At 45.4% G+C, this 19,752-nt stretch overlaps 1 protein-coding gene across 3 annotated transcripts in view; it reads left to right on the forward strand.

The window, feature by feature from the left end:
• Positions 1-19,752, forward strand: part of LOC106585836 (glutamate receptor ionotropic, delta-2) — a 628,475-nt gene that overhangs the window by 549,550 nt on the left and 59,173 nt on the right. For all 3 annotated transcript variants that reach the window (XR_001324086.2, XM_014172508.2, XM_014172509.2), the window contains exon 13: positions 3,841-4,036. Coding sequence is in view for 2 of the 3 variants with exons in the window: in XM_014172508.2 (XP_014027983.1) it covers positions 3,841-4,036 (196 nt within the window). In the remaining variant the exon portion in view is untranslated. The remainder of the gene's footprint in view (positions 1-3,840; positions 4,037-19,752) is intronic.

Raw genomic sequence — 19,752 nt, forward strand, 5'->3', positions numbered from 1 at the left:
AGAAGAGTCATAGTAGTGATGGTAACAACAGAAGAGTCATAGTAGTGATGGTAACAACAGAAGAGTCATAGTAGTGATGGTAACAACAGAAGAGTCATAGTAGTGATGGTAACAACAGAAGAGTCATAGTAGTGATGGTAACAACAGAAGAGTCTTAGTAGTGATGGTAACTACAGAAGTGTTATGGTAGTGATGGTAACAACACAAGAGTCATAGTAGTGATGGTAACTACAGAAGAGTCATAGTAGCGATGGTAACAACAGAAGAGTCATAGTAGTGATGGTAACTACAGATGATTAATAATAGTGATGGTAACAACAGACGTTTTATGGTAGTGATGGTAACAACAGAAGAGTCATAGTAGTGATGGTAACAACAGACGTTTAATAGTAGTGATGGTAACAACAGAAGCTTTATAGCAGTGATGGTAACAACAGACATTTAATAGTAGTGATGGTAACAACAGAAGTGTTATGGTAGTGATGGTAACAACAGAAGAGTCATAGTAGTGATGGTAACAACAAAAACGTTATAGTAGTGATGGTAACAACATAAGCTTTATAGTAGTGATGGTAACAACAGAAGAGTCATAGTAGTGATGATAACAACAGAAGAGTCATAGTAGTGATGGTAACAGCAGAAGTTTTATAGTAGGGATGGTAACAACATAAGATTAATACTAGTGATGTAACAGCATAAGTTTTATAGTAGTGATGGTAACAACAGAAGAGTCATAGTAGTGATGGTAACAACAGAAGAGTCATAGTAGTGATGGTAACAACAGACGTTTTATGGTAGTGATGGTAACAACACAAGAGTCATAGTAGTGATGGTAACCATTGAAGAGTCATAGTAGTGATGGTAACCACAGAAGAGTCATAGTAGTGATGGTAACAACAGAAGTGTTATGGTAGTGATGGTAACAACACAAGAGTCATAGTAGTGATGGTAACTACAGAAGAGTCATAGTAGCGATGGTAACAACAGAAGAGTCATAGTGGTGATGGTAACAGCAGAAGTTTTATAGTAGTGATGGTAACAGCAGAAGTTTTATAGTAGGGATGGTAACAACATAAGATTAATACTAGTGATGGTAACAGCATAAGTTTTATAGTAGTGATGGTAAAAACAGAAGAGTCATAGTAGTGATGGTAACAACAGAAGCTTTATAGCAGTGATGGTAACAACAGACATTTAATAGTAGTGATGGTAACAACAGAAGTGTTATGGTAGTGATGGTAACAACAGAAGAGTCATAGTAGTGATGGTAACAACAAAAACGTTATAGTAGTGATGGTAACAACAGAAAAGTCATAGTAGTGATGGTAACAACATAAGCTTTATAGTAGTGATGGTAACAACAGAATAGTCATAGTAGTGATGGTAACAACAGAAGAGTCATAGTAGTGATGGTAACAACAGAAGCTTTATAGTAGTGATGGTAACAACAGAAGAGTCATAGTAGTGATGGTATCAACAGAAGTGTTATGGTAGTGATGGTAACAACACAAGAGTCATAGTAGTGATGGTAACAACAGAAGAGTCATAGTAGTGATGGTAACCACAGAAGAGTCTTAGTAGTGATGGTAACTACAGATGATTAATAATAGTGATGGTAACAACAGACGTTTAATAGTAGTGATGGTAACAACAGAAGTGTTATGGTAGTGATGGTAACAACAGAAGAGTCATAGTAGTGATGGTAACCATTGAAGAGTCATAGTAGTGATGGTAACCACAGAAGAGTCATAGTAGTGATGGTAACAACAGAAGTGTTATGGTAGTGATGGTAACAACACAAGAGTCATAGTAGTGATGGTAACAGCAGAAGTTTTATAGTAGGGATGGTAACAACATAAGATTAATACTAGTGATGGTAACAGCATAAGTTTTATAGTAGTGATGGTAACAACAGAAGCTTTATAGCAGTGATGGTAACAACAGACATTTAATAGTAGTGATGGTAACAACAGAAGTGTTATGGTAGTGATGGTAACAACAGAAGAGTCATAGTAGTGATGGTAACAACAGAAACGTTATAGTAGTGATGGTAACAACAGAAAAGTTATAGTAGTGATGGTAACAACAGAAGCTTTATAGTAGTGATGGTAACAACAGAAGAGTCATAGTAGTGATGATAACAACAGAAGAGTCATAGTAGTGATGGTAACAACAGAAGAGTCATAGTAGTGATGGTAACAACAGAATAGTCATAGTAGTGATGGTAACAACAGAAGTGTTATGGTAGGGATGGTAACAACAGAATAGTCATAGTAGTGATGGTAACAACAGAAGAGTCATAGTAGTGATGGTAACAACAGAAGAGTCATAGTAGTGATGGTAACAAGAGAAGCTTTATAGTAGTGATGGTAACAACAGAAGAGTGTTAGTAGTGATGGTAACAACAGACGTTTAATAGTAGTGATGGTAACAACAGATGTTTGATAGTAGTGATGGTAATAACAGATGCTTTATAGTAGTGATGGTAACAACAGACATTTAATAGTAGTGATGGTAACAACAGAAGCTTTATAGTAGTGATGGTAACAACAGAAGCTTTATAGTAGTGATGGTAACAAAATATGTTTAATAGTAATGATGTAACAACAGAAGTGTCATAGTAGTGATGGTAACAACAGATGTTTAATAGTAGTGATGGTAACAACAGATGTTTAATAGTAGTGATGGTAACAACATATGTTTAATAGTAGTGATGCTAACAACAGATGTTTAATAGTAGTGATGGTAACAACAGATGTTTAATACTAGTGATGGTAACAACAGAAGAGTCATAGTAGTGATGGTAACAACAGACATTTAATAGTAGTGATGGTAACAACAGAACAGTCATAGAAGTGAGGGTAACAACAGAAGTTCTATAGTAGGGATGGTAACAACAGAAGAGTCATAGTAGTGATGGTAACAACAGAAGAGTCATAGTAGTGATGGTAACAACAGACATTTAATAGTAGTGATGGTAACAACAGAAGAGTCATAGAAGTGAGGGTAACAACAGAAGTTCTATAGTAGGGATGGTAACAACAGAAGAGTCATAGTAGTGATGGTAACAACAGAAGAGTCATAGAAGTGATGGTAACAACAGAAGAGTCATAGAAGTGAGGGTAACAACAGAAGAGTCATAGTAGTGATGGTAACAACAGAAGAGTCATAGTAGTGATGGTAACAACAGAAGTGGCATAGTAGTGATGGTAACAACAGAAGAGTCATAGTAGTGATGGTAACAACAGAAGAGTCATAGAAGTGATGGTAACAACAGAAGTGGCATAGTAGTGAGGGTAACAACAGAAGAGCCATTGTAGTGATGGTAACAACAGACGTTTAATACTAGTGATGGTAACAACAGACGTTTAATAGTAGTAGAGATGGTGATACACTTGTTCTCCTAATTACATCGGTGGCTTCTGTTAAATCAATTTGACAAACAAACAGTCGTTACAGTCATGTTTTTTTATTACAGTTGTAAATGGTGAGTGTTTGAAGACCGTAGCATTGTAATTAAAATACCTTCATTTCCCTTGAGGTGGAGATGGTATGACTCTACTGACTAGTTCTTTTATGACATCCCTCCATTATACCCCTTTTAGTGGAACTACAGGGAGTTTCTTAACAGTTGGTTCGCTGGCTTACCCTTAATTAGATTCAAGTTATGATCTCGGCACTGACTCTGTGTGTGTGTGCCTCGGTAGGTGTGTGGGTGTGGAGTCTGATTATTTGCACATCTGTGTCCAAGTGTAGTTCCATGTCAACCCCATGTTCTAATGTATGTGTACATGGTGAACTACATTTCCCATAACCTCCCCCTTCTGTCTCTCTCTATAGGTCTCTCCAAGACCTGTCCAAGCAGACAGAGTTGCCATATGGGACGGTGTTGGACTCGGCTGTGTATGAGCAGGTGCGCAGTAAGGCCATGAACCCCTTTGAGAGGGACCCCATGTACTCCCAGATGTGGCGCATGATCAACCGCACCGGAGGGGCCGACAACAACGTGGACGAGTCCAAGGAGGGCATCCGCAAGGTACACCACTTTACATGGTCTACACCAGGGCTGCCCAACCCTCTTCCTGGAGATCTACTATCCTGTAGGTTTTCAGTCCAACCCTCTTCCTGGAGATCTACTGTCCTGTAGGTTTTCAGCCCAACCCTCTTCCTGGAGATCTACTGTCCTGTAGAATTTCAGTCCAACCCTCTTCCTGGAAATCTACTGTGCTGTAGGTTTTCAGTCTAACCCTCTTCCTGGAGATCTACTGTGCTGTAGGTTTTCAGTCTAACCCTCTTCCTGGAGATCTACTGTCCTGTAGGTTTTCAGCCCAACCCTCTTCCTGGAGATCTACTGTCCTGTAGAATTTCAGTCCAACCCTCTTCCTGGAGATCTACTGTCCTGTAGGTTTTCAGCCCAACCCTCTTCCTGGAGATCTACTGTGCTGTAGGTTTTCAGTCTAACCCTCTTCCTGGAGATCTACTGTGCTGTAGGTTTTCAGCCCAACCCTCTTCCTGGAGATCTACTGTGCTGTAGGTTTTCAGTCTAACCCTCTTCCTGGAGATCTACTGTGCTGTAGGTTTTCAGTCTAACCCTCTTCCTGGAGATCTACTGTTCTGTAGGTTTTCAGCCCAACCCTCTTCCTGGAGATCTACTGTGCTGTAGGTTTTCAGTCTAACCCTCTTCCTGGAGATCTACTGTCCTGTAAGTTTTCAGCCCAACCCTCTTCCTGGAGATCTACTGTCCTGTAGAATTTCAGTCCAACCCTCTTCCTGGAGATCTACTGTGCTGTAGGTTTTCAGTCTAACCCTCTTCCTGGAGATCTACTGTGCTGTAGGTTTTCAGTCTAACCCTCTTCCTGGAGATCTACTGTCCTGTAGGTTTTCAGCCCAACCCTCTTCCTGGAGATCTACTGTCCTGTAGAATTTCAGTCCAACCCTCTTCCTGGAGATCTACTGTCCTGTAGGTTTTCAGCCCAACCCTCTTCCTGGAGATCTACTGTCCTGTAGAATTTCAACCAAACCCTCTTCCTGGAGATCTACTTTCCTATAGGTTTTCAGTCCAACCCTCATTTAGCATATCTAATTCAGCTAGTTAAGGTCTTGTTGAGCAGCTAATTAGTAGAATCATGTGTGTTAAATTAGGGTTGGACTGACAACCCACAGGACGGTAGATCTCCAGGAAGAGGGTTGGGCAGGCCTGGTCTATGACATTTAGCAGATGACTTTATCCAATGGTACGTACAGTACAGTGAGTGAGTATATATTAGTATGTGTGAACCCACAAACCTAATATGAAGCAAACCTGTCATTGCTAGCGTCATACTCTTAACAACTGAGGCACACGAGATCAAGTGTCCTTGTGTGTCCTAAACGTACTAATCATTCATGCGTTTCATAGGGTTTTAGATATCTCTCCTCTGGCTGGGTGACATGTGTTGGACATGTGTTCATTATTCTGCCCTAACAAGCAAAAAGGTAGTTCTGCTCACTTGGTCTAAAATGAGTTAATGCCATTTTTGATAAGTTAAATACATGCTTAATCATGTGTACAAGTATCCTGCCTCTATTGTATTGTGTTTTGGAGAAAATGGGGGTCGTGTTAGCAGTAACTGCATGAAGTTACTGTGAAACCAAGATAAATAAAAGCCATTTTTCTCAGTTCCACACTATGAGCAATTACTGCCTTTTTGCTTGGTAGGGCAGTATTGTCAGTAGCTTAACCTACAACTACAGACGAAATCCTAACATGTGAGAGAGACCGAGGGGACAGGTTGGACTTTAAACGATGCTTGTGAGATATGCATGGTTTAGCACTGAATCCGCTATATGATTACTTACTACCAAGTGCCTGTTACAGGTACATAAATGTGTCATTTGTTATCTCTCAATATAAATGTATAATTGTATAGATCCTCCCTGGTGTTCTTTTATTTTCGTAGAAAATATTTTCATTCGTAAATTGGAACCGACATAGGTTGCATGCAACCCAAATGGCAACCTATTCCCTATTTAGTGCACTACTTTTGACGAGGACTCATAGGGCTCTGGTTTAAAGCAGTACACTATATAGAGAGTAGGTTGCCATTTGGGATGTACACTTGGTAGCAGCAATTAAAGCGATGGTAAATTAGTGAATTATGGCTTCAAGCCTTCGTCTCCTTGACATAAAGATTATTCGGGCTGAATAGCTTGGTTTCATGAATTAGTCAGCGTTTTGTTGAGATGATCAGCACTCCCAGGTGCTCGGATAAATATTGCATGGCAGGGGTGACACCGCCGGAGTAGCAGACAAGTACAACAACTATGAAGCTTAATGCAAGCCGTCATTCCCACTGCACTCTTACTCTCCATGTATTTGTCTCTCTTATTTTCCCCTCCCTCCCTTTATCACCGGGCTGTAGGCTCAACATCTCCCTCTAGTGGAATATTGGTGTCCCTGACTCGATCCCATGCAGGACAAGTTTGTCTCTCCTAACCCAGAATCATTGAAAATGTTTTACCCTTTTTTAAAGGATTTGTTTAATTCAGTTTGTCTGTTTGTTTTCAAGCGGTATCTCTGGAAATCAGTATCTTCTGTCAGGAGGGCCAGTGAGTCCAGCAGCCCTCCTTTGGTCCCCTATAGATTGTTTTGTGGATGTCTTTTTCCTTCTCGTATCCTATGTCCTGTCGGTCGAGTGTTGACAGTTCTATGTTCCACACACTGTCAATAAACCTCTCAGAATCTAAGTCCCAGGCACTATGGATTTTCTCCCCAACACTGTTCAGATTGCAATCATTGTAGCAGAATAATATTATCTGTCAGAGCCACTGTGTTTATCTTATCAGGAATATATAGCAGAGCCCTGAAGGACATTACGTTAGGGGTAGCAATGCCAATCTCTGCCACTTCAGTCTAAACTCAGAACGTTCAATAGACTTTTAGATTCCACATCTATTCTTGATATCATAGCCATTTGCAATATAAGCTCAGAACATTCAATACTCTTGTATATGTTCCACCTATTCTTGATATCACAGCCATTTGCCTAGTAGGATGTGAATGCCAATCAATGTTATGCGATGTCATTGCAGTCCATAGGGAACCATACTTCTGTGCAAGGTTTTCACTGATATTTCATCAACATACATGAAATTCCCATTCATTAGTAAAAAAAAAAAAAAAACTGTACACACTTTTAACATGGATAAATACAGTGCATCTGGAAAGCATTCTGACCCCTTAACTTTTTACACATTTTGTTACGTTACAGCCTTATTCTAAAATGGATTACATTAATTGTTTTCCTCATCAATCTACACACAATACCCCATAATGACAAAGTGAAAACAGGTTTTTAGAGTTTTTTGCAAATGTATTAAAAATAAAAAACATACCTTATTTACATATGTATTCAGACCCTTTGTTATGACACTTGAAATTGAGCTCAGGTGCATCCTGTTTCCATTGATCATCTTTAAGATGTTTCTACAACTTGATTGGAGTCTACCTGTGGTAAATTCAATTGATTGGACATGATTTGGAAAGGCACACACCTGTCTATAAAAGGTCCTACAGTTGACAGTGCATGTCAGAGCAAACACAAAAAACTTCTGCAGCATTGAAGGTCCCCAAGAACATAGTGGCCTCCATCATTCTTAAATGGAAGACGTTTGGAACCACCAAGACTTCCTAGGGCTGGCCGCCCGGTCAAACTGAGCAATCAGGGGAAAGGGGCCTTGGTCAGGGAGGTGACCAAGAACCCGATGTTAATTTTGACAGAGCCCCAGAGTTCCTCTGTGGAGATGTGAGAACCTTCCAGAGGGACAATCATCTCTGCAGCGCTCCAGCAATCAGGCCTTTGTGGTAGAGTGGCCAGATAGAAGCCACTCCTCAGTAAAAGGCATGGCTCTATATAATTCTGTGTGCCTCCCACAGTCTGTTCAGCATTTACATTTACGTCATTTAGCAGACGCTCTTATCCAGAGCGACTTACAAATTGGTGCATTCACCTTATGATATCCAGTGGAACAACCACTTTACAATAGTACATCTATATCTTTTTTTTGGGGGGGGGGGGGGTTAGAAGGATTACTTTATCCTATCCCAGGTATTCCTTAAAGAGGTGGGGTTTCAGGTGTCTCCGGAAGGTGGTGATTGACTCGGCTGTCCTGGCGTCGTGAGGGAGCTTGTTCCACCATTGGGGTGCCAGAGCAGCGAACAGTTTTGACTGGGCTTGGGGACTGTGAAAAGACCTCTGGTGGCATGTGTTGTTCCCCGGGCACTGAAGACATGGATGCCAATTATGACAGAGGTGCAACATGCACAACATGTACTAACTCAAAATAATCTCCCACAAACACAGGTAGGAAAAATAACTACTTAAATATGATCCCCAATTAGAGACAACGATGACCAGCTGCCTCTAATTGGGAATCATACAAATCCCCCAACATAGAAAAAAGAAACTAGAACACAACATAGAAATTTCTTACTAGATAACCCCCCCCCAGTCACGCCCTGACCTACTCTACCATAGAAAATAAGAGCACTCTATGGTCAGGACGTGACAGTACCCCCCCCCAAAGGTGCGGACTCCGGCCACAAAACCTGAAACCAAAAGGGAGGGTTGGGGGGGTGTCTAGTGTTGGTGGCGGCTCTGGTGCAGGACGAAGAACCTTCTCATCCTGCGGATCCTCCAGCATTGGTGGAGGCTCCGGTGCGGGACACAGACCCCCCTCCGCTTGGGGCTCCCCCCACTTTCGTGGAACCGGACCGTGGATCGTCGCCGGAGGCTCCGGACCGTGGATCGCCACCGGAGGAACCGGACCGTAGATCGTCGCCGGAGGCTCTGGACTGGGAACCCCCGCTGGAGGCTCCAGACTGCCGACCGTCGCTGGAGGCTCCGGACCGCCGACCGTCGCTGGAGGCTCCAGACCGGGGACCGTCGCTGGAGGCTCCAGACCGGGGACCGTCGCTGGAGGCTCCGGACCGGGACACTCACTGCAGGCTCCGCGCCATGGATCGTCGCTACAGGCTCCGTGCCATGGATCATCACTGGAGGCTTCGTGCCATGGATCATCACTGGAGGCTTCGGGCCATGGATCATCACTGGAGGCTTCGTGCCATGGATTATCACTGGAGGCTCCGGGCCATGGATTATCACTGGAGGCTTCGTGCCATGGATCATCACTGGAGGCTTCGTACGTGGAGCCGGACCATGGATCATCACTAGAGGCTTCGTATGTGGAGCTGGAACAGGTCTCACCGGACTGAGGAGACGTACTGGCAGCCTGGTGCGTGGAGCTGCCACAGGGCTTACCAGGCTGGGGAGACACACTGGAGGCCTGGTACGTGGAGCCGGAACCGGTTTCACCGGACTGGGGAGATGCACTGGAGGCATGGTGTGTGGAGCAGGCACAGGGCGTACCAGGCGGGAGAGACGCACTGGAGACCGGGTGCGCGGAGCTGGCACAGGATATACTGGGCCGTGGAGGAGCACTGGAGGTCTGGAGCGTAGGGCTGGCACAACCCGTCCTGGCTGAATGCTCACTTTAGCCCGGCAAGTGCGGGGCGCTGGCACATGACTAACTAGGCTGTGAATGCGCACTGGCGACACAGTGCGTAGAGCTGGCGCAAGATATCCTGGACCGAGGAGGCTTACTGGAGACCAGGAGCGCTGAGCCGGCACAACCCATCCTGGCTGAATGCTCACTTTAGCCTGGCAAATGCGGGGAGCCGGCAACGAGCGCACCGGGCTGTGAATGCGCACTGGGGATAGCGTACGCATCACCGCATAACACGGTGCCTGACTGGTCACACGCTCCCCACGGTAAGCACGGGAGTTGGCTCAGGTCTAAACCGTGACTCTGCCAATCTCCCCGTGTGCCCCCCCCCCAAAAAAAAAGTTTTTGGAGCTGCCTCTCGGGCTTCCGTCTTTGCCGTGACTCCCGATCTCGTCGCCGTTCCTCCCTCGCTGCTTCCACCTGTTCCCACGGGAGGCAATCCCATCGGGCCTGGATCTCCTCCCACATCCAGGATCCTTTGCCGTCCAAGATGTCCTCCCATGTCCACTCCTGGGCACGCTGCTTGGTCCTTTGGTGGTGGGAAATTCTGTCACGCTTGTGTGTAGGAACTTACGAAGGCGCAGCGTGAATATCGTTCCACATCTTTATTATGTTGTGAAACTTAGCCAAACAAACAATAAACTATAAACCAACAACAAACCGTGACGACAGAGATGCAACATGCACTAACTCAAAATAATCTCCCACAAATAAAGGTAGGAAAAACAACTACTTAAATATGATCCCCAATTAGAGACAACGATGGCCAGCTGCCTCTAATTGGGAATCATACAAAACCCCCAACATAGAAAAAAGAAACTAGAACACAACATAGAAAAATATAACTAGATAAACCCCCCCCAGTCACGCCCTGACCTACTCTACCATGGAAAATAAGAGCACTCTATGGTCAGGACGTGACATATTGTGTGTAGACTGATGAGGGGGGAAAAACTATGTAATCCATTTTAGAATAAGGCTGTAACGTAACAAAATGTGGAAAAAGTCAAGGGGTCTGAATACTTTCAGAATGCACTGTACATGTTTTATTAAATACTTTTGGCCTTTCCGGTATACCCTGAAACACTACTCTAATAGTATGGTTCCAATCACTGGTCATTTTCAAGCGGCCTGAATCCGAGGCTGTACAACTTCTCTTTTACTCCGTCAGTGTCCTCCAGAGAAGGAAAATGGCTGCCAGTTCCACATATGTATGCTGCTCTGTCTGGACTAATGAGAGTAGCTATAAATATTATGCTAATAACTCAGGTTATGGTTAATCATCCTTCTGCTACTTGGTTCTTCCCTTGATGCAGGAGGAAATGGTAATGGCTAAGAGATAGAGGGGAGGGAGGCAAGGAGAGGGAGATGGGAAGTGTCTTTGGCTGACTACAAATGAGGCCGTCCTTTACACTGCGGTGCTCAAAGTGATCTCAGTCATTTTTCTCAATGTGCCAACTTCATTATCAAGGGCTTGTATTGCAAAAGAAGGCAGGCAGGCAGGCAGGCAGGCAGGCAGGCAGGCAGGCAGGCAGGCAGGCAGGCAGGCAGGCAGGCAGGCAGGCAGGCAGGCAGACAGACAGACAGACAGACAGACAGACAGACAGACAGACAGACAGACAGACAGACAGACAGACAGACAGACAGACAGACAGACAGACAGACAGACAGAGAGCAATGGATGGGGGAGGGATGGAGGGAGATGAAGCCATAAAGAGTGTGTGTGACTAACGGTAGCTGTGGTGATGGTTGAAGAATTGAATTAAAGAAAAGAGAAGTACAGATGCAAGAAAAAGAGTTCACATTGTACAACCACTTATTTACTCTCTCACCACCCCCCGTTTCCTCATTAGTTTCTTGTCATATTGAAATATGTTAAACAGCGTGATGCAGTGAGAATGGGAGAGACATTATTTACACAGAGCATATCAATGAGCTGCTCTGCTCCTGTCTGTCTGTCTGTCTGTCTGTCTGTCTGTCTGTCTGTCTGTCTGTCTGTCTGTCTGTCTGTCTGTCTGTCTGTCTGTCTGTCTGTCTGTCTGTCTGTCTGTCTGTCTGTCTGTCTGTCTGTCTGTCTGTCTGTCTGTCTGTCTGTCTCCCTCCCACTGTGTGTGCTCTCTGGAGTGGCTTGGTGCTCTGACAGCCTCTCCAACACCTGTTTACTCTGTCCAATGGCTCTCTTAAATCACCCTGTGTGCCTGAGGGACCTGTAGCCCTATGGTGTGTGTATTTATGTGTGTGTAAAATGTTCCCGTGTGTGCGTTTGCCAGTCGTCAAGGGCTACAGGTCCGAGCTTGGCAGTTGCCAGGGTTACGGGAAATAGCGGGCAGCTGTGGTAGATGACAGATGTGTATCATTGTGTGAACTGTCTCTGCAGATATCCAGTCACCAGCTCATATCTGACAGGTGGACAGAATACCAGGAACCTATCTCTGCAATATATGTAAGGCTACTGGTCCACAGACACTGTAAAACAGAACCTTCTAAGTCACTCAATGAAATTAGTACTGGTAACTTACAAAACAATGTGTTGCTTGACTCAAAAACTAAGATAAGTTGAGTTATCCGAACTGAGTATGCTTGACAGTGTTATTCACTTTTGAAGCCCATGAATTAATGTCTTAAATCACTAAACTAGTTACATTTCACAGTGATATGTAATTAGATTTCAAAACCTCAAACACATTTTCCTCAGTAATAATCGGTTCCCACTTTTGATGCAGATAACAGTGTGACTTTGTTATCCCATCCCTCAGAGTACTGAGAGAGGATGGGAGAGCGGGATGGCAGGGTCTGGGGAGAATTTAGACTGGACATTAAAGGAGGAGGAGAGGGCCAAATCAAAGACATGATGGACCGATAGTGTGTAGCCAAAGGGAGAGAGGGAGAGAGAGAGAGAGAAATGGAGAAAGGGAGGGAGAGAGAGAGAGAAATGGAGAGAGAGGCAAAGAGAGAGAGAGAGAGAGAGAGAGAAAGGGAGAGAGAGAAAGGGAGAGAGAGAGGCAGAGAAAGGGAGAGAGAGAGGCAGAGAGAGAGAGAGAGTGAGAAAGGGAGAGAGAGAGAGAGAAATAGAGAGGTAGAGAGAGAGCGACAGAGAAAGGGAGAGAGAGAGAGAGAGAGAGAGAGAAATGGAAAGAGAGGCAGAGAGAAAGGGAGAGAGAGAGCGCGCGAGAGTTAGAGAGAGGCAAGATGGCGCCGACAGAGATGGTCGCCCATCTTCAAGTCCTTAGGAAACTATGCAGTAATTTGTTTTTTGTATTATTATTTCTTACATTGTTAGAAAATCTTAAGTGTTATTACATACAGCCGGGAAGAACTATTGGATATAATAGCGACGTCAACTTACCAACATTCCATTTACATTCCATTTACATTTAAGTCATTTAGCAGACACTCTTATCCAGAGCGACTTACAAATTGGTGCATTCACCATATGATATCCAGTGGAACAACCACTTTACAATAGTGCATCTAAATATTTTAAGGGGGGGGGGGGTTAGAAGGATTACTTTAGGTATTCCTTAAAGAGGTGGGGTTTCAGGTGTCTCCGGAAGGTGGTGATTGACTCCGCTGTCCTGGCGTCGTGAGGGAGCTTGTTCCACCATTGGGGTGCCAGAGCAGCGAACAGTTTTGACTGGGCTGAGCGGGAACTGTGCTTCCTCAGAGGTAGGGAGGCGAGCAGGCCAGAGGTGGATGAACGCAGTGCCCTTGTTTGGGTGTAGGGCCTGATCAGAGCCTGAAGGTACGGAGGTGCCGTTCCCCTCACAGCTCCGTAGGCAAGCACCATGGTCTTGTAGCGGATGCGAGCTTCAACTGGAAGCCAGTGGAGAGAGCGGAGGAGCGGGGTGACGTGAGAGAACTTGGGAAGGTTGAACACCAGACGGGCTGCGGCGTTCTGGATGAGTTGTAGGGGTTTAATGGCACAGGCAGGGAACCCAGCCAACAGCGAGTTGCAGTAATCCAGACGGGAGATGACAAGTGCCTGGATTAGGACCTGCGCCGCTTCCTGTGTGAGGCAGGGTCGTACTCTGCGAATGTTGTAGAGCATGAACCTACAGGATCGGGTCACCGCCTTGATGTTAGTGGAGAACAACAGGGTGTTGTCCAGGGTCACGCCAAGGTTCTTAGCACTCTAGGAGGAGGACACAAGGGAGTTGTCAACCGTGATGGCGAGATCATGGAACGGGCAGTCCTTCCCCGGGAGGAAGAGCAGCTCCGTCTTGCCGAGGTGCAGCTTGAGGTGGTGATCCGTCATCCACACTGATATGTCTGCCAGACATGCAGAGATGCGATTCGCCACCTGGTTATCAGAAGGGGGAAAGGAGAAGATTAATTGTGTGTCGTCTGCATAGCAATGATAGGAGAGACCATGTGAGGATATGACAGAGCCAAGTGACTTGGTGTATAGCGAGAATAGGAGAGGGCCTAGAACAGAGCCCTGGGGGACACCAGTGGTGAGAGCACGTGGTGCGGAGACAGATTCTCGCCACACCACCTGGTAGGAGCGACCTGTCAGGTAGGACGCAATCCAAGCGTGGGCCGCGCCGGAGATGCCCAACTCGGAGAGGGTGGAGAGGAGGATCTGATGGTTCACAGTATCAAAGGCAGCAGATAGGTCTAGGAGAATGAGAGCAGAGGAGAGAGAGTTAGCTTTAGCAGTGCGGAGAGCCTCCGTGACACAGAGAAGAGCAGTCTCAGTTGAATGACCAGTCTTGAAACCTGACTGATTTGGATCAAGAAGGTAATTCTGAGAGAGATAGCAGGAGAGCTGGCCAAGGACGGCACGTTCAAGAGTTTTGGAGAGAAAAGAAAGAAGGGATACTGGTCTGTAGTTGTTGACATCGGAGGGATCGAGTGTAGGTTTTTTCAGAAGGGGTGCAACTCTCGCTCTCTTGAAGACGGAAGGAACGTAGCCAGCGGTCAAGGATGAGTTGATGACCGAGGTGAGGTAAGGGAGAAGGTCTCCGGAAATGGTCTGGAGAAGAGAGGAGGGGATAGGGTCAAGCGGCCGGCCGTCACAAGACGCGAGATTTCATCTGGAGAGAGAGGGGAGAAAGAGGTCAAAGCACAGGGTAGGGCAGTGTGAGCAGGACCAGCGGTGTCGTTTGACTTAGCAAACAAGGATCGGATGTCGTCGACCTTCTTTTCAAAATGGTTGACGAAGTCATCCGCAGAGAGGGAGGAGGGGGGGGAGGGGAGGAGGATTCAGGAGGGAGGAGAAGGTGGCAAAGAGCTTCCTAGGGTTAGAGGCCGATGCTTGGAATTTAGAGTGGTAGAAAGTGGCTTTAGCAGCAGAGACAGAAGAGGAAAATGTAGAGAGGAGGAAGTGAAAGGATGCCAGGTCCGCAGGGAGGCGAGTTTTCCTCCATTTCCGCTCGGCTGCCCGGAGCCCTGTTCTGTGAGCTCGCAATGAGTCGTCGAGCCACGGAGCAGGAGGGGAGGACCGAGCCGGCCTGGAGGATAGGGGACATAGAGAATCAAAGGATGCAGAAAGGGAGGAGAGGAGGGTTGAGGAGGCAGAATCAGGGGATAGGTTGGAGAAGGTTTGAGTAGAGGGAAGAGATGATAGGATGGAAGAGGAGAGAGTAGCGGGAGAGAGAGAGCGAAGGTTGGGACGGCGCAATACCATCCGAGTAGGGGCAGAGTGAGAAGTGTTGGATGAGAGCGAGAGGGAAAAGGATACAAGGTAGTGGTCGGAGACTTGGAGGGGAGTTGCAATGAGATTAGTGGAAGAACAGCATCTAGTAAAGATGAGGTCAAGCGTATTGCCTGCCTTGTGAGTAGGGGGGGAAGGTGAGAGGGTGAGGTCAAAAGAGGAGAGGAGTGGAAAGAAGGAGGCAGAGAGGAATGAGTCAAAGGTAGACGTGGGGAGGTTAAAGTCACCCAGAACTGTGAGAGGTGAGCCATCCTCATGAAAGGAACTTATCAAGACGTCAAGCTCATTGATGAACTCTCCAAGGGAACCTGGAGGGCGATAAATGATAAGGATGTTAAGCTTGAAAGGGCTGGTAACTGACAGCATGGAATTCAAATGACGAGATAGACAGATGGGTAAGGGGAGAAAGAGAGAATGTCCACTTGGGAGAGATGAGGATTCCAGTGCCACCACCCCGCTGACCAGATGCTCTCGGGGTATGCGAGAACACGTGGGCAGACGAGGACAGAGCAGTAGGAGTAGCAGTGTTATCTTATTCGTATTCCAAACTGGAATACGAATTTCCCGAAGCGGATCCTTTGTTCGGACCTCCACGGACATTGGATCTAATCCCAGAGGCCGACCCAAAACAGCGTCATCGCCGCAGGAGAGGCAGACAGAGCGGCCTCCTGGTCAGACTTAGAAGGCGAGCACACCACCCACCGCTTCCGAGCATATTAACCTCTATGGGCTAGGTGGGATGCTAGCGTGCCACCCGTGGTGCACTCCATCAACAGCAGGTGCATTTCAAGAGCGGCAAATTTGAATCCAAATAAATGTCAAAATTCAAATTTTTCAAAAATACAACTATTTTACACCATTTGAAAGATAAACATCTCCTTAATCTAACCACGTTTTACGATTTCAAAAAGGTTTTACGGCGAAAGCATAAATTTAGAGTATGTTAGGACAGTACATTTACAAGAGTTGTGTGTAATGTTTTGCCAAGTCAAAGACAGGGTCACCAAAACCATAAAACCAGCTAAAATGATGCACTAACCTTTTACAATCTCCATCAGATGACACTCCTAGGACATTATGTTAGACAATGCATGCATTTTTAGTTCTATCAAGTTCATATTTATATCCAAAAACAGCGTTTTACTATGGCATTGATGTTGAGGAAATCGTTTCCCTCCAATAACCGGCAGTCAAGTCAGCGTCACAAATTAAATAATTAAAATTAGAAAACATTGGTAAAATATTATATTGTCATTTAAAGAATTATAGATTTACATCTCTTGAACGCAATCAACTTGCCAGATTTAAAAATAACCTTACTGGGAAATCACACTTTGCAATAATCTGAGCACTGCGCCCAGAAAAATACGCGTTGCGATACAGACTAGACGTCATGTTGGGGAGATCTAAAATCGAAAATACTATGTAAATAATCCATTACCTTTGATTCTCTTCATCAGATGTCACTTCCAGGTATCACAGGTCCATAACGAATGTAGTTTTGTTCAAAAAAGCTCATCATTTATGTCCAAAAATCTCCGTCTTGTTCGCACATGATCTAAGCCAGCCGGAATTCTCGTCATGAACGAGGGGAAAAAATATATTTCCGTTCGTTCAAACATGTCAAACGTTGTATAGCATAAATCATTAGGGCCTTTTTTAACCAGAACATGAATAATATTCAAGGTGGACGAATGCATACTCTTTTATAACGTATTGGAACGAGGGTACCCAACATGAACTCGCGCGCCAGGTGTCTAATGGGACATCATCGTTCCATGGCTCTTGTTCGGTCAGATCTCCCTCCAGAAGACTCAAAACACTTTGTAAAGGCTGGTGACATCTAGTGGAAGCAATAGGAAGTGCCAAAATATTCCTAAACCCCTGTGTTTTTCAATGGGATAGGTTTAAAGTCAATACAACACATCAGGTATCCACTTCCTGTCAGAAAATGTCTCAGGGTTTTGCCTGCCAAATGAGTTCTGTTATACTCACAGACACCATTCAAACAGTTTTAGAAACTTTAGAGTGTTTTCTATCCATATATAATAAGTATATGCATATTCTAGTTACTGGGTAGGATTAGTAACCAGATTAAATCGGGTACATTTTTTTTATCCAGACGTGCAAATGCTGCCCCCTAGCCCTAACAGGTTAATCGCCAATGTCCAGTCTCTAGACAGCACGGTGGACGAAATAAGGGCAAGAGTTGCCTTCCAGAGAGACATCAGAGATTGTAACATTCTCTGTTTCACGGAAACATGGCTCACTCGGGATATGTTGTCAGAGTTGGTACAGCCACCGGGTTTCTTCATGCGTCACGCCGAAAGAAACGTACATCTCTCTGGTAAGAAGAAGGGCGGGGGTGTATGCCTCATGATTAACAACTCATTGTGTAACTAAAACAATATACAGGAACTCAAGTCCTTTTGCTCACCTGACCTAGAATTCCTTACAATCAAATGCTGACCGCAATATCTCCCAAGAGAATTCTCTTCGATTATAGTCACAGCCTTGTATATCCCCCCCAAAACAGATACCTCGACGGCCCTGAAAGAACTTCACTGGACTCTATGTAAACTGGAAACCATATATCCTGAGGCTGCATTTATTGAAGCTGGGGATTTTATCAAAGGTCATTTGAGAACAAGGCTACCTAAATTCTACCAGCACATTGACTGTAGTACCCACTCGAGCAAAACCCTGGACCACTGCTACTCTAACTTCCGGGATGCATACAAGGCCCTCCCCGCCCTCCCTTCGGCAAATCCGACCACGACTCCATCTTGCTCGTACCGTCCTATAGGCAGAAATTCAAACAGGATGTACCCATGACTAGAACCATTCAAGGCTGGTCTGACCAATCAGAATCCATGCTTCAAGATTATTTTGATCACATGGACTGGAAAATGTTTCAGGAAGACTCAGACAATAAAATCGATTTATACGCTGACTCGGTGAGTGAGTTTATTAGGAAGTGCATTGGAGATGTTGTACCCACTGTGACTATTAAAACCTACCCCAACCAGAAACCGTGGATAGACGGCATCATTCGCGCAAAACTGAACGTGTGAACCACCGCATTCAACCATGGAAAGAGATCGGGGAATATGGCTGAATATAAACAGTGTAGTTATTCCCTCCGCAAGTCAATCAAACAAGCAAATGTTGGTATAGGGACAAAATGGAGTCACAATTCAGCAGCCCAGACACAAGACATATGTGGCAGGGTCTACAGGCAATTACAGACTACAAAAAGAAAACCAGCCACGTCACGGACAACGACGTCTTGCTTCCAGACAAGCTAAACACCTTTCTTGCCCGCTTTGAGGATAATACAGTGCCACCGACACGGCCTGCTACCAAGGACACCTGGTTTCACTTCCCCAATTACTTGTTCATTATTTAACCCTCTGTTCCCCCATGTTTTTTTGTGTGTGATTGTTTGTATGTTATACGGTCCGTTATGTGGGCTTGCTTTATTGTATTGTATTTGCCTATTTTTGAGTAAATTATGTTTATTCACTCATATCTGCTGTCCTGCGCCTGACTCCTCTACACAAGCTACACACAGACCTCTTGACAGCAATGCTGCTGGCCCAGACGGCATCCCTAGCCGCGTCCTCAGAGCATTCGCAGACCAGCTGGCTGGTGTGTGTTTACAGACATATTCAATTGCTCCCTATCCCAGTCTGTTGGCCCCACATGCTTCAAGATGGCCACCATTGTTCCTGTACCAAGGAAGGCAAAGATAACTGAACTAAATTACTATCGCCCCTGTAGCACTCACTTCTGTCATCATGAAGTGCTTTGAGAGACTAGTCAAGGATCCTATCACCTCCACCTTACCTGCCACCCTAGACCCACTCCAATTTGCATACCGCCCCAACAGGTCCACAGACGATGCAATCGCCATCACACTGCACACTGCCCTAACCCATCTGGACAAGAGGAATACCTATGTAAGAATGCTGTTTGTTGACTACAGCTCAGCATTCAACACCATAATACCCTCCAAGCTCATCATTAAGCTTAAGGCCCTGGGTCTCAACCCCGCCCTGTGCAACTGGGTCCTGGACTTTCTGACGGGGCCGCCCCCAAGTGGTGAAGGTAGGAAACAACATTTCCAGTTCGCTGATCCTCAACACAGGGGCCCCACAAGGGTGCGTGCTCAGCCCCCTCCTGTACTCCCTGTTCACCCATGACTGCGTGGCCATGCACGCCTCCAACTCAATCATCAAGTTTGCAGATGACAGAACAGTAGTGGGCTTGATTACCAACAACGACGAGACAGTTTACAGGGATGAGGGGACGGCACTCGGAGTGTGGTGTCAGGAAAACAAACTCTCACTCAACATCAACAAAACAAAGGAGATGATCTTGGACTTCAGGAAACAGCAGGAAGCACCCCCCTATCCTCATCGACAGGGCAGTAGTGGAGAAGGTGGAAAGTTTTAAGTTCCTCGGCGTACACATCACGGACAAACTGAAATGGTCCACCCACACAGACAGTGTGGTGAAGAAGCAAGGCTCTCCAAAGGGTAGTGAGGTCT

This window comes from Salmo salar, chromosome ssa24, assembly GCF_905237065.1.
Source record: "Salmo salar chromosome ssa24, Ssal_v3.1, whole genome shotgun sequence".
NCBI lineage: Eukaryota > Metazoa > Chordata > Actinopteri > Salmoniformes > Salmonidae > Salmo > Salmo salar.